The 13628-nt window shown below is 47.1% G+C and overlaps 1 protein-coding gene across 1 annotated transcript in view; it reads left to right on the forward strand.

Moving 5' to 3' along the window:
- The first annotated feature begins 275 nt into the window (after positions 1 to 275).
- ESYT3 (extended synaptotagmin 3) overlaps positions 276 to 13628 on the forward strand; it is a 32246-nt gene continuing 18893 nt past the window's right edge. The window contains exons 1-4 of the mRNA XM_086465360.1: positions 276 to 560; positions 6450 to 6491; positions 7384 to 7518; positions 8061 to 8137. Of these exons, the coding sequence (XP_086321486.1) occupies positions 276 to 560; positions 6450 to 6491; positions 7384 to 7518; positions 8061 to 8137 (539 nt within the window). The remainder of the gene's footprint in view (positions 561 to 6449; positions 6492 to 7383; positions 7519 to 8060; positions 8138 to 13628) is intronic.

Consider the following 13628-nt stretch of genomic DNA (forward strand, 5'->3'; position numbering starts at 1 on the left):
CCGGGCAGGGCACTACCGCCTGCCCCCTCCGCGCCGCGCCCGCGGCTGGGCGCCCCAGCGCGCCGTGCCCCGCCGGTGCTTCGCGCCGCGCCCGCTGCGGGGCGCCACGGCGGGGCGGGGCGGGGCGGGGCGGGGCGGGTGTCCCGGCGGCGCGGGGCGCCCCTCCCGCCGGGCGGAGGCGGCAGCCGCGGCGGCGGCGGCGGCGGCGGCACGGGGCGGGAGCACTGGGCAGGGGCGACCCCTGGGAGCGGGGGGGGGGGCTCCGGCACAGTACCATGGGTCCCGCCGCCGGCTGCCGCCCCGCCGCTCGGCGGTCGGGCTCGCTGCCGCGGGTGCTGCTCTCCTCCGCGGCGCGGGCGCTGCTATGGCTCGGTCCCGTCTACCTGGCGGGGTACCTGGGGCTGAGCGGCAGCTGGGTGCTGCTGGGGCTGGCGCTGTGGCTCTGCTGGGGACACAACCGGCGGTGGAAGCGCGACCGGCTGGCTGCCGCCTTCGCGCTGCTGGAGGACGAGCGGGAGGCGGTGTGCCGGGGCCTGGCCGCCCGGCAGCTGCCGGCTTGGGTGAGTGAGGGCCGGGGGCGGGGGGCCGGCACCGTCCCCCGGCAGCGGCGGCGGCGGGAGCCCCCGGGAGCGGGGCGCTGCGGGCTCCCGAGAGAGCGGGGTGTAGGGTAGCGGGCGGCTGAAGGGCAGGGGGAAAGAGGTGGCAGCGGTGCCTTGGACCGGGTAGCGAGGGCTCGGACTGCGAAGTCTCGCTCAGTGAAGCCGGCACCGAGCTGGAAGTTGTTTTAGTCTAGGAAACGTGCGTGTTGCTGTAAGCTGGAATAGAGGCTGTATCCCCGCAGAAATCTTCTTTCCAAGATGTGCTGTTGCATTGCGGGTATTTTGGTGTAGAGGATACTCATTTTAGACTTTCCCATCCAGAAAGTTTTCTCTCCGTCTCTTTTGAAAAAGTGTAATTTGGAAAAAAAAAAAAAAAAAAAAAAATCTATAAGCATAATAGTCTCTGCCTGCTGAAAACCAAATATTTAACTTTAAAGAGCCATCCCTTGATAGTATGGAAAGCCAGCCACTGTTCACTCTTCACATTTGTTCCTAGCTGCTCTAGATTTTACAGTGAAGAAACTTGAAATTCTAGCCGCACATTTTATTCTATGTCTTTGGTTACTTGTTGGTAGCCTTTGTCGGCTAATGGAGGAGGATGATGAGGGTGGTTTTTTCCTTCATCGTAATTTGCTTAGCATTTAAAAACATCTCAGGGACTGGTAGGGAAATGCTTTCCTTGTACGAAAGAGAATATCAAAGAGCTCTATTTGTAAGGGGTGTTGCATGGAGCCATTTATAGTCAGCAAACTGTTCTGTATAGCCTACAGCACTTGGCTGTCTTTAATACTGTGGGAAACGAAGGCAGTTGGCACTTCTGAGAAGTGAGGCCAGGGTCTCCTGGCAGAGCTGGTGCAACTCCCTGCACATGTTCCCTCCCGCCGGGCGCAGAAGTCTGTCTCTGAATGAGGTTTCTGCTTGTTTGTATTGACAGAGTGTTTAAACCAGCTCAGAGCGTTAATGAGTGTGGCGGTGTCAGCTCTCGCCCTGATGCTGTGAGAGCAGTGTTGTGTTTTGTCTTCAAGTGCACTGAATCTTGGTAACAAGAAATTGAGCATCCTCATCATTGCTGAAAAATCAGAGTCGCACCCCTCAGCACACACAAACACAATCTCAAAAGTTCTCAGGTTTTGTGGTTGCAGGTGTGCATGGGCAGGCAGTCGATGGAAGGGATTATTGGTTGCCCTGTACTGGGCGTTCACAAGGCTGCACCACGAGTGCTGTGTTCCCCAAGCGCAGGAGAGGTTTTGGCAAACGCGGACACTCCAGCAGAGCCCACAGAGATGGGCTGGGGCTGGAGCACCTGGTGTGTGGGGAGAGGCCGATGGAGCTGGGAAGGCTTAAGGGGGATCTCACCACTGTCTCCCTAGCGTGTGCTCACAGAGAAGGTGGAGTAAGACTCTCTTCAGGGGCTTCGCTACAAACTTGTGAATTCTTGGAGTTGGCCGCCGGAAGGCGGGATGTAGGATCTGAGGATAAAGGGGCTGCACCATTTGCTTTTAGTTTTAGCTTTTGTGCGACTTCTCCTCCTTTCCTTTCCTATGTTGGTACCTTTTGTTCTTCATCACTTTGTGTTTGCTTGTACTTGGTTTTCCAACTCAGTTTTAATTTTCCTTCTATCCCCTTCCTTGCTTTGATCTTCTACTTCTCTGGGCCAGACTTGGAGGCTGATTCTCACCTGCTGTCTATTCACCAGCTCTGTGGTGTTGTCTTTTTTTGTCGTTCATTTTTGCCTTTCAGTGTTCGTAAGCCTTCAATTGAAACAGTTCTAAAAATGTCCCTTGTGTTCTTCTCTCCTGACATGCAGAGGTGGGAGTAGGAATACAATTCACTCTAGGGGGAGCATGACTTGGATTTGCAGTGTTGTAATCCTAGGAAAGGTTCTGGAGGTGTGAAGCAATGGCAGTGTCTTCGGGGACTGGTAAATAGTCATCTCCTCACCTGCCGTGTACTAAAATGAGGAGGAACTGTCCAGTGAAGAGTTAAGACCAATCATTGATTGCACTACTTGGTTAAAAACCGTTCTCCCTACGAGCGGTGCAGTGGCTCCTTCAAATGTGACTCAGGTTCTGCTCAGTCCTGTGTTGGTTGTTAGGCGATACATTCATATTGCAGCCTTTCCTTCAGGGGGGATGCTGGGAGGGTTTCCCTCATCTACTCAACCATCTGTTTCGGGGAGTTTGCAGGGTTATTTTGCAGAACTAGTTTCTTGGCTGAAACCAGCCAGCGAGTTTGGAATAGAGGCATTCCTGTGCTAGACAGCTTACGTGGGCAGGCTGTGCTTCCTTAGAAAACCAGGCTGGAAATCTGCTCGTGTTGAGCAGAGTCAGATCTGTGTCTTGGAGAGGTGAGATTTTCAGACTTCAGCCTATGCGGCGTTTAGCATGACTTTTGTAAAATCAGTCAGTGCCCGGAGCAGAGGTAGCTGGCCTTCCATCTTCGTTCTGGCCCCTGGGGGTGGTGGTGACTTCTCCAGGTAGTTTGGCAGCTGTTAGCAGGTTGCAGGTGAGAACATCCAAGTATGCTGTGTTTCTTCCTGATGTTAAATTCCGTTTACCAGGAGAAATTGATATTACTGGGTACAGAACAGTCCTTTTAAAACTTTGCCTGATAATTCCTTGTTCATGCAAAGGGCTTGTTTAGACTTTTTTTTTTTTTTTCCCCCTCAGCACAGGGAGCTAAAAAACTGTCCCTTAAATAAAAAACAACAACAAACAAACCAACCAACCCCCAACAAAACCCCAACAAACAAAAAACCACTGGTGGGTAGATTCCTGTGTTGTATTTGAACAGAATTGCACTGTTGTGTCAGACACTGGTTTTGCTGTTGCTCTGATTGTTGGTGTGGCCTGCTCCAGGGCAAGGTGGAGCCATGCAGAAACGTACACGTTTTCTTTACTTGCTAGTAATTGGCCCTTACCTAGTGTTTTTGATCTTCAAAGATCTTTTCAAATGCTAAGTAATCTTTGCAGCATTTCTAAAATATTGGCATGCGAAGTATGAGCTTTTGTAGATGGGGAAAACTGATTTTGATAGTGTGACTTGCCCAAGGCTACACGAGTAAGTCTTAATCTGGGATAGTGTTAACTTTGGCAGCTGTTGGTGGCTGCTTCCAGGCTTAGTAGGAAGTGTTTTGGGCTTCTCTTACCTGTGCTGTACTGATGGCAAACTCGAGAATGAGACCTTGCTGCCAGGGCTCTCAGCAGTAATAAGGGTCAGAAGTGAGTCTGAAGTCCAGAGCATATGGTTAAAAAGTGTGGAACTGCAGATGTTTGTTTTTTTTTTTCCAAAACATATTAGGACACAGTAAGTTCTTGGAGCAAGCTGTTGGGTCAAGAACAGAGCTTGGTGGTATTGCTGGGCTGAACTAGAGCAGAACTTATCTTCTGCTAGTGGGACATGCACGTTATGGGAGTACCCTGTGGGCAGGAGAGGCTTTGCTCAGAGCTTATGTCTTACTAGACAGCAGATAACCTAGACGCAACACTTGGATACCAACCTCTGCTGCTTTTGCAGAACTACTCATTGAATTCGTACCATTGAGTGCAGCTGACCTTTGGTATTGGGAACGCTCTGAAATTTGGGGGCTTTTTGTAATAGGCACAGAGCTGGTTTTCACCAGAGCCATGTAGTTGGCCAGTTTCTGTGGTGTTTGCCTCTGTGAGAGCCCTGTTGTCTTAGCCAAGGAGCTCCTGGTGATCTTTGGTACCTTTGAGCTACAGCAGCAATATTTTGTCCGTCTGTCGAAGGAAACTGAGGCACAGAGTGCCTGGGCGGGAGCTGTGTTGCAGACACAGGAATGAGGGGGTGTCAAGCGGGATGGAAATGTATCACAAGCGGCTGCTAATCCTACCACAGCAACCCGAGGTGTGACACGGTGACATGTGATTCATTGCAGTTGCTTTTGGAGTTTGCCTTGGGCTGTCTGTGGCTCAAATAGTGAATTCCATTTTGCTTTTTCTTAAGGTGGGCCTAGCTGCTGCCACCTCCTCATGGTTTTTGCCTGTTTCCTGATGCTCCTGTGTGCCGTTCCAGCTCTCTTTAGCCACCAGCTTGCTTCTTGGCTGCCTCTTGCAGTTGCATCTCTAGCAGCTTTGGCTCTAGTGAATAATCCCAGCCAACTTTGGTGGTTTATATTGTGCTACATTCCTCCTCTTAACGTTGGTGGACCTCACACGTGGGCTGTGACTTTCATTGGGATGTGGTGGCCGAACTGTTGCCCTGAGTCCTGGTGTGTCCTTCCTTTTGGGTCACATCCCTCTGGACAGCTCGCCATGCTGCTTGCAGCCATGCTCTATGCTTGTGACTGATCTGGAGCTGCGGGACACTGGCACTTGGCAGCTGCATTGGAGCTGGGGACCAGCTGCCTTCAGGCTGCCCAGGATTTATGTGCCCTGGTGGAGGACCTTTTGGTGAAAGATGAAAGGCTGGCAGGTGAAGTGGAGGTCCCCAGATTCACACAATCTATCTTACTGTAAAATGTCAGCAGCGGTTCATCAGTATTGATTGTCCCTTCTGGTGCTGTGTTCTCACTTTATCATGCAAATAGAGCTGGGTAGGCTGACATTTCAGTGAACCTGCATTGTCTTGTTTAATGGAAAAGTTGCTATTTAGAGCATCAAAAGAAGTTGCTTATAAAGAGTATGGTAATATCACGTTGTTTTTTTAATGTAATAATTGGAGGTAGTTTGAAGCATTATTTGAGCAAAAGAGATGGGTTCTGAAATTATACATGAAGCTGGAATAAAAGGAAAGCTCCTGTCCATTGCATCTGAGCATCTCTGAGGACCTCTCTGAAAGCTGCTGAATTAAACAGCAAGCCTTTGACTGAAGAGTATAATTCACAGCTCTTGTATAAGGAAGTAGTGTGTTGTCCTACCCAATTGCTATTATCAGGCTAGATGGTAGTTGAGGGAGTCCCTTTGTATTTGGGCGCTCTCGTAGAGCTGAGCAGGGCCCAAATGTCCATTCTGAGAAGTTGCTGCACCCTCCTTCCCTTCTGCAATAACCTGCTACCACCTTGTAGCACGGACTGAAAATACCGCGTCCGTAAGACTTTAAGGTGTGATGGTAGTGAAGCGATTGTGGCTCTTCACTCAACACCTTCTTGGTGAGGTCTGAGGGACCAGTTAGTTACTTGAGAGTGGCCTCATATCCGACTGTCCTGATGGTGATTAAAGAAGTCATCACTTCGGGGAACTTCTTGTTGGCGTTTGATGTGTCCAGCTTGAAACCACAATGCGTGAGTGACTATTTCATTTTAATTTGGCCTTAGCATCTTAAAAAGCTCTGAGAGGTGAAAACACTGGACTGTTACACATGATAGTGTATGCTAAGAGGCTTGAACTCTTACAGTGCTTATTTTCCATGAAGCCATTGGCACTACGTTAGTATTAGCAGGGAAATGCTGCCGCAACCAATAGCTTGAGTTTCCCAGGCAGGTTTTTATTTTCCAAAGTGCAATGTCCTGGTTGAGGTGAGCCAGTACAGGAGAAGCTCGTGATCTCGAAGGTCAGGAGGTTCTTGTGGCTTCCCAAGGCATGACCAAGAGAAGGATGAGAAATCTAATGCTGCTTTGCATCACGAACAGGATATGACACTTGCTTTAATCATGTAAGTGTGCCCAGAGGCATACTGGTTTCCATCAGTGCACGTGTGTTCTTTTGCCTTTTACTGTATTTTATTATTTTATTTGCCTTTATAATTTACTACCTCCTTGAAAATTTGTAAAAGGATGTACACATGAAGGCAGAGGGATCTTGTTCCATGCTCTGTGGTGTCTTCTCCGTGTGTGGCAGTACGCCGAAACAGATGGCACGTGGCACTCACTTTATTTTTCTTTACATCCAGGTTCACTTCCCTGATGTTGAACGAGTGGAGTGGCTGAACAAGGTAAGGAGCTCTGGACTCCAGTTTGTGAGGCCATCTGCTCTGAGCTGCCTCACAGCGCAAACTCTGCGAGCCAAGTCTGAGAAAGTTGTCAAATCGCTACAATACAGCTCAACCGTGTCAGTGACTGTACTTAAGTTTTGGAGCCACTTAAGTATAGAGTTGTCGCCTGCGGTTTTGGTGAGAGCCAAAGGTGTGCCTGGTCAGTACAGGTTTGATGAATTTGACCACGATGCTTTATTCTGAGATATTAAAAAAAAAGCAAGCGTGTGTATGGTATGTGTGTGTATTACACATGTGTATGTGTGTGCATGTATATTATTATTATTTTAGCAAAAGTAGTGGCATCTCCTCTTACCGGAGGAGTTCCCAGAGAGCTCTGAGGCAGGTGCTCCCATCAGCAGGTGTAGTCAAGCTCTCACTGGAACGAAACTCTGTGGAATTCAAAGCAAAACAGCATAACTTGCAAATTAGCATCCAGTAACTGTCCTGTTTTTCTTTTTAGCAAACTTTCTTTTTTGGTGTGAAAGCTTATCTCGCTCCTCTCTAAACAAACCTAACTCCAGGGAACTTTATGACACTTTAGAGTGATTAGGGACTGTTGTGCCTTAGAGACTTCAACCTTGGGCTTTGCTGGCTCAGCCCCTGTGGTTAGAAGTGGCCAATAGACTCTATGGTGCTGAAAACTCGCCCTTCAGTTCCTAAAACAAATTCCTTTTCTGGGGAACAGAGATGGATCCTTCCGTAAGGATGACTTAAGAGCAGAAATGTGACTTGGTATTTTAAAAGGACAGATGTTAACAGGCAGGTCTTCTGTAATGTGTGTGTCTGATTCTCAACAAAAGGTACCTTATACAAAAACATTCAGTGTGTTTCTGCTTTTGCTGTTCTTTAGGTCCTTGTACAGGCTTGGCCATACTTTGGGACAATCTTGGAAAAAACATTTAAAGAAGTTCTTGAACCAAAAATCAGAGCAAAGAATGTACATCTGAAAACGTGCACCTTTACCAAGATCCACTTTGGCGAGAAGGTAGTGTGAATCCTTTGCAACACTTGCGGTGCAGTCTTATCTGAAAAGTTCAGGTGCAAGGGGAGTCTGATGTTCAGCTCTTTATCAGCTCTGAGTGTTTAACAAAATGGTACTGGTACAGCCCTGCTGCCTCCTTTGTTCCCTCATGTTGATTTAAGTGTCTTCACCATGAAGGAAAAATCACACAGGAGGCACACGCATCCCTTCCCACCAGCTGTCAGTAGCATGGGGCTGGAGATAGAAGAAGGGGCACAAATCCACATTTCTTTCTGTAACACCCTTGCAACAGGAGTTTTCAGTGCTACGTAAGGCTTGCAGCATGGGGTACTTGCAACCAGCCCTGTGTTTGCGGACTGCCAAGGCTGTTCACGCTGCGTATTTAAGGGAAAAACTTGTGTGGTTTACTCATGCTTTACACGCAGTTGTGCAAAGTCTTTAATGAATGCTTCTGTACTCCAATTGATGGAAGTGAGTAGGACTTTTCACTTGGGCTTAACTTGAAAGATATTAACTATGTCCTGTCTTGTTTGTCTTTATTTCAGTGCCCTAGAATCAATGGAATAAAAGCCTACACCAAAGAAATTGATAGAAGACAAGTTATCCTAGACCTGCAGATATGGTAATATTGCATCATTGATTATGTAGATGGTTTTTAACTTGCTGCCCATTTGATGCCTGTGCTGGACTGGACATGTGGTCCGCTAAGATCAGCATGAAGTGGAAAGGTCCTTATCTTGTATCAGCCTGGAATGATATGAGATAATCTGTTCCCCAGCTGGATGTCCTCCATACTGACAGAAGTGAGATGTTGTGCACCAACCTTTAAGTCAGGAAGCACTGTCACCTGCACAGGTCTAGGTGTTGCCTCCTCTGGCCCATCGTTGCTGCCATGGGCATACAATGTGTTCCTTGGCTTTGCCATCCATGGCAGTAAGAACCCACGTTTTGGAACTGTGTTTCCTGTTCTGATAGCTCTGGTAGCTCTCAGGCATGGAGGTGCTTGGTCTGTCTTGCCACCCTGTGGCTCCCCTTCAGTCCAACCTTTCCAGTTCTTCTAGAACTACTTGCACTATTTATTTTCTAATTCCTTCCCCTATATTAATCCTCTTGTTTTATTCAGCATTGGTTCCATGTGCCACCCAGTACATTTGCCTTTTTTGATTGCAACTGTTTGCTGAGCAGAAAACTGCCTCTGGCTCTATTGACAACAACAGCAGAATTAGATAAAACATTTAATACCTTGCAGGCTGTTTTGAATGAGCTTGTGTGTTTTGTTAACATCAGAGCCACTGCAGAGCTAAAGTCTCTCCTGGTTTAGCCTGGAGAATGGAATTACTGGGGGAATTACCACTTGCATGCTGCTGTAGCTCTAAGTTTAGTGGGCGATTGAGCTGCCTAATTTAAATGGCTTTTCTTCATGGTAGTGCCAGGAAAAAGCAGTGTGAAATAACGGAGTGTCTTGGCAACAGCACAGAGCTGCTTAGAACTGTGTCTGCTCCTTAATGTGGCAATGGCATGGCAGCATCCCCAGCCCTGGCAAAGCACCATCGCTCCCTGCAAAATGCCATACTTGATTTCCAGCCAGAACACGTTGTGCTTCGGTGCTGTCAGTGAGGTGCTCTTTTGTAACAGCCAGACCAGTTTTAGGACCTTTGGCAAGTCACTTGTGCTTTCCACGTTGAGATCGAGGGATTTGATGCCTTTAAGGCTCTGCAGGAGGTTGCTGCTGTTCTCTGTTAAACTGCTTCTCCCACATGCTCATTTTCGCTGTCTTTTAACAATCCTCTGCAGAGGGATTCCCCCACCTCCTCATTCCTGTCCCTCTGGCAGCCCCATCACCATCTCCAAACTGGCCAAATACTTCTGTTCTTCATCCTGATGATAACTTAACCTGAACTGCCAGCTGATAACCCAAGTGTTTTCCGTGTTCACACAGGAGTGTTCAGACTGCCTTGTCTCTCTGGTGGGGGTCTCTTCTCCTGGGCTGTGTTAAGGACCCAGCTTCTCTTGTGCTAATACATTAACATCAGTTTCTGCAGCTAAGCTGGGTGTTGTATATTGTGTCTGTGGGAGGCAGTGGTTACTTCCAGGAATGGGGAGGAACAAATCTATGAGCACTGGTGTTACTACCTGCCTTTTTCTGGATTGCCAAAAGGGACTTTTTTTTTTTCTTTAATCAAATAGGCAACTTCCACTTCTCTGGAGTGAGGCAAACCCCCATTACAAAATGGGCTCTTAGCTACATCATAGCAGCGAGTGTCTGCACTTGTGCTGCTGGTGTTGGGAGGAGAGCTGGTTACAGGAGATGGACTTGAGCTGCCCCAACGGGGGGCTGCTGCCCCTTGCACTACCTCTCAGCCGCTGCATGCCGGTGAAGTTTAAATGGCTGGATCTGTCCACAGAGCTGCATCCCGTGTCTTGCATCCAGAAGCCTCAGCATGCCTTGTGTTAGTGCTTCTGCTTTCAGTCTTACAGCGGTACAGGAGAAGGGGTTCTTTCCTCCAGTTTTATCAAGGAGGCAACTAATCTCTGAAGCCCAGAGTCTTTGACTTGGCCAGAAGAAGGGCAGGAGTAGAAGAAGACTTTTCTCTCTCAGTATTCCTTTGTGGTCTGTATGGAATCATTTGTGTAGTTCTAATAGCTGGTCATAGGCATATGGTCCTTCAAGTGAAACTGTGGAAAATAGCACTTAGAGGTCCCTTGCTTGTATGGGCGGTAGCTGTCGGCAGAGCCAGTGATGATGCAGTAGACCTGGTATTGCATGGAGTTACCAAAAGAAACTTCAGAAGCTGCTTTAATGAAATCTGTTAACAACAGCTTATGTGTCTGTAGCATCAGAGCGTTGGGAATGGTTATGTAGAGCACTGTCTCATTACAGTCTTGACTGTCCCACGTGAAAGAGCTATACTTGAGATTTTGGCAGGAAAACGAAGGCTCAGAGACGTTTATTTGTGAGGCACAGAGACGGTTTGGCAAAGGCAAGGAAGGAGGCTGTAAGTCGTCTTTCAGAATCTTTTGCTCAGTCCCTGGGATGATGCACTCAATTGGGGTAAATTAAGTTGTGTACATTTTGTTGCAGCTTATAGGACTGAACAGAAATGTTGGTAATATACTCCTTACCCTCAGGTCTTCTGTACAGACAAAGTTTGTCATTTCTCTGTCTGAAGGACCTGGTGCCTGTATTCTGTTCATGTGTCTGCTTTCCAGCACAAATGTACCTGATCTACAGCTTTCACATGACACGTAAGAAAGTATCAGGGTTCTTGCAGTGGCTAAATGAAATAAGAGATCCCTGCTAGACTGGGATTTGAAGTCCTCAAATCCGAAATATGAGATCCTGGCTGTAAATACACTGGCAATACTGTGGGATCTCCAAACAATTTGCCATAAATCTAAATCTGAATCCGTCCCCTGAGCATAGGGAGCTGACAGTTGCATTCTCCAACAAATGAATTAATATCAAAGCACTCCACAAATGTTCTCCAAAACTGCCTTTTTCAAAATGGGAACTTTTCAAGTGCAGCCACTTGACATCCTACAGCTGCTTTTCTTCCCACTGATCCTGCAATTGCCTAAGCTGCTGTGTAGCCATGTAATCACTGGCTGTAATCATCAGAGTTTCAAAGTATTTGAAGGCACATTAACTCCCAGGAGAATATCTTGCAATCCAGTTGCTTCCTATTTCGTTAATCTGATTTAGTACTGGTAATCATTTTGCTTTGGAAATGTTTTGAATTTTCATTTCTGTGCTCTTCTGAAGTGATGAGATGTCATGTAGAAGAATAACGTAATATGTCTAAAAAAAGATGTATGCATTGCAGTTTGCTATTACAAGAGAACATCTGAACTTCCGAACTGTCAAGTTTTCGAATCTGAAAAGACAGTCTCTTGTCATCTAGTGCAGGGTTGGAGAAAGTGGTCAAAAGAAGTGTGCAACAATACTTGGAGCTTTGGAGTTTGGGTTAACTAAGTTGTAGGATCTTACAAGAAACTAAAAGCAGTTTGGAAACTTGTTGGTCTTGAGCAGAAAAGGAACGCTTGTCCTCGGGATCCTGACTTGATAGGTGAAGGGGAAAGGCAGAGGTGTTCTGGGTTTTCTCATACCTTTTGGTACTTGGTCACGTTTTCTTGTCTCTTATTTGTCTAAAGCTGCTTCCTCGTTTACCCAAGTCCAAAGTCAGGCAGAATAAGCAGCAATCTGCTTTACAAAGCTCTTGAGAAGGCTGGATCAAAGGGGGCTTTTAGCATGCGGGCCGACGAGAGGATGGGGAGTTCTTTTACAGGGGTAGAAGTGCACGTGCCTTTTGTAAAGGGATACGTGGACACTCAGGTTAGTCAAACTTGTCAGTATGGGCTCTTGTAGCATCCTGCCTTCAACCAGTGGATTACCCTTGTATCATAAACACCGAGCCCAGCTCTTCCGCCCAAGTACAGAAGAGATGCAGATACGTGCACTTGTACAAGCTTCTCCAGTTTTCATCCACGGCACAGGCGTGCTTGTCTGCATCACCTTCTGCAACAGTGATTTGGGAGAGGAAACGGTTGGTTCTTCCTCCCTTCACAGGTGGGTGAAGCATGGTCCTGTGGATGGTGGCAGAGGGGCTCAGCCCTACATGCTCTTGAGTGTCAGGGCCTGTGTTTGGCTCAGGTGCACTCTGTCTGGGGGAGGACAGCAGAAGGCACAGCGAGGTTATGCTGAACAGAGGGGGCAAACAAAAGCATGAGCAGCTTGGACTGGAAATGAGGAGTGAAACTAAGGAACAAAGAGTGCATCCCTCCTACCAAGTACCCTGGTGTGGGGATGATGCCTGTTTGAAGCAGCTTAAGGATAACTAAAGGCTCAGGTCTGACTACAGGGGTAAAGACTTTTCTGACATATTAGAACCTGTACTGAAGCGTTACTGGAGAAAAGAGACATCTAGGACTGGGTGGGAAGAGTTTTTGGCTCTCTGGAAAAGCATAAAGGTTGTAAATTGAAACACCACAACTGTTACTTGTGTTGGACACTGGCAACAGCTGAATTAAATCCTCTTGGACCAATTACTGCAAATTGAGGAACTCATTTTGGCTTCTCATTTAGGCTTTTATTGTGACAAAGCTCTATTAGCACCGAGTGTAATGCGCAGTGTAATAATTGTAGAAATTAATAAACATAAAAATAAGTTTCTTTGATTGTGTGACTAGCTTATAAGGAAGATTGTGTTAATTTTGGCATGGCCTGTGAGGTTGGTTATTTAAGAAATGAGAATGCTGCAGCATTAAAGGCTTTAATTTGTGTCTTATGAGCTTTTTAAATTCTGTTAAGTGACTACCTGTAAACAAATATTTGAGGACTTCGCTTGAAAAATGGAGGCAAATTCACAGGGTTACACATTCTTGGCAGGTTTTTTTTTTTTTGGGGGGGGGGGAGCGGAATCTATGTGCAAATTACAGCGTGAATTAGTGGTAACTGCAGCACTGTTTGCCCATGTACCCGTGATCAGAACAAAAATCTTGTCCTTTTTCTTTGATTATGGGGTGAAATTATGCATGCAGGCAGCAAGCATAGCACACTTACTCTGCTGGGGTACCTTTACACCCTGCTTTACCTGCAGGGTGTTTGTGTGTCTGCATCTAGAAAGAGCTATTTCTCAGAGGACTGAAAGGGAATTTGGTAGCTCTCTTCAATTGTGTTCTGCCAGAGGCATCAACAAATCTGTGAGGTTCTGCTCTCTGGGGAGTGGCTATTGGCTTCTGCATAAGGTGATGTTTGTACTTTAATAAAATGTAAGGTGGCTTCCAAATTGTGAAAGTACCACACTTGACATTCGTTTTATTTAAAGCTTGATGTTCTCCATGGCAACTGACCAAAATCTGATCTAAGCTGTTGTCTTGTAATTCAGCCTCAAGGAAACCAGGTTATTTTTAGTGATGAATTTCTCCTTCAAGTGGGCTTTTAGGTTGTGAGCAAGGGTGGTCTATGGGCTTTTTGGTTGTGAGCAAGGCGAGGACCCCATATGTAATGTCAGGATGGCTTTGCATCAGCCTGGTAGCTGAGCCACCAGGTTGTGGGGTGGGGTCAAGCCTTTGGCAGGAGGGAGCAAGAAGGGCAATTGCTGTGACTTTGAATT

This window comes from Leptosomus discolor, chromosome 5, assembly GCF_034619465.1.
Source record: "Leptosomus discolor isolate bLepDis1 chromosome 5, bLepDis1.hap2, whole genome shotgun sequence".
Classification (NCBI taxonomy): domain Eukaryota; kingdom Metazoa; phylum Chordata; class Aves; order Leptosomiformes; family Leptosomidae; genus Leptosomus; species Leptosomus discolor.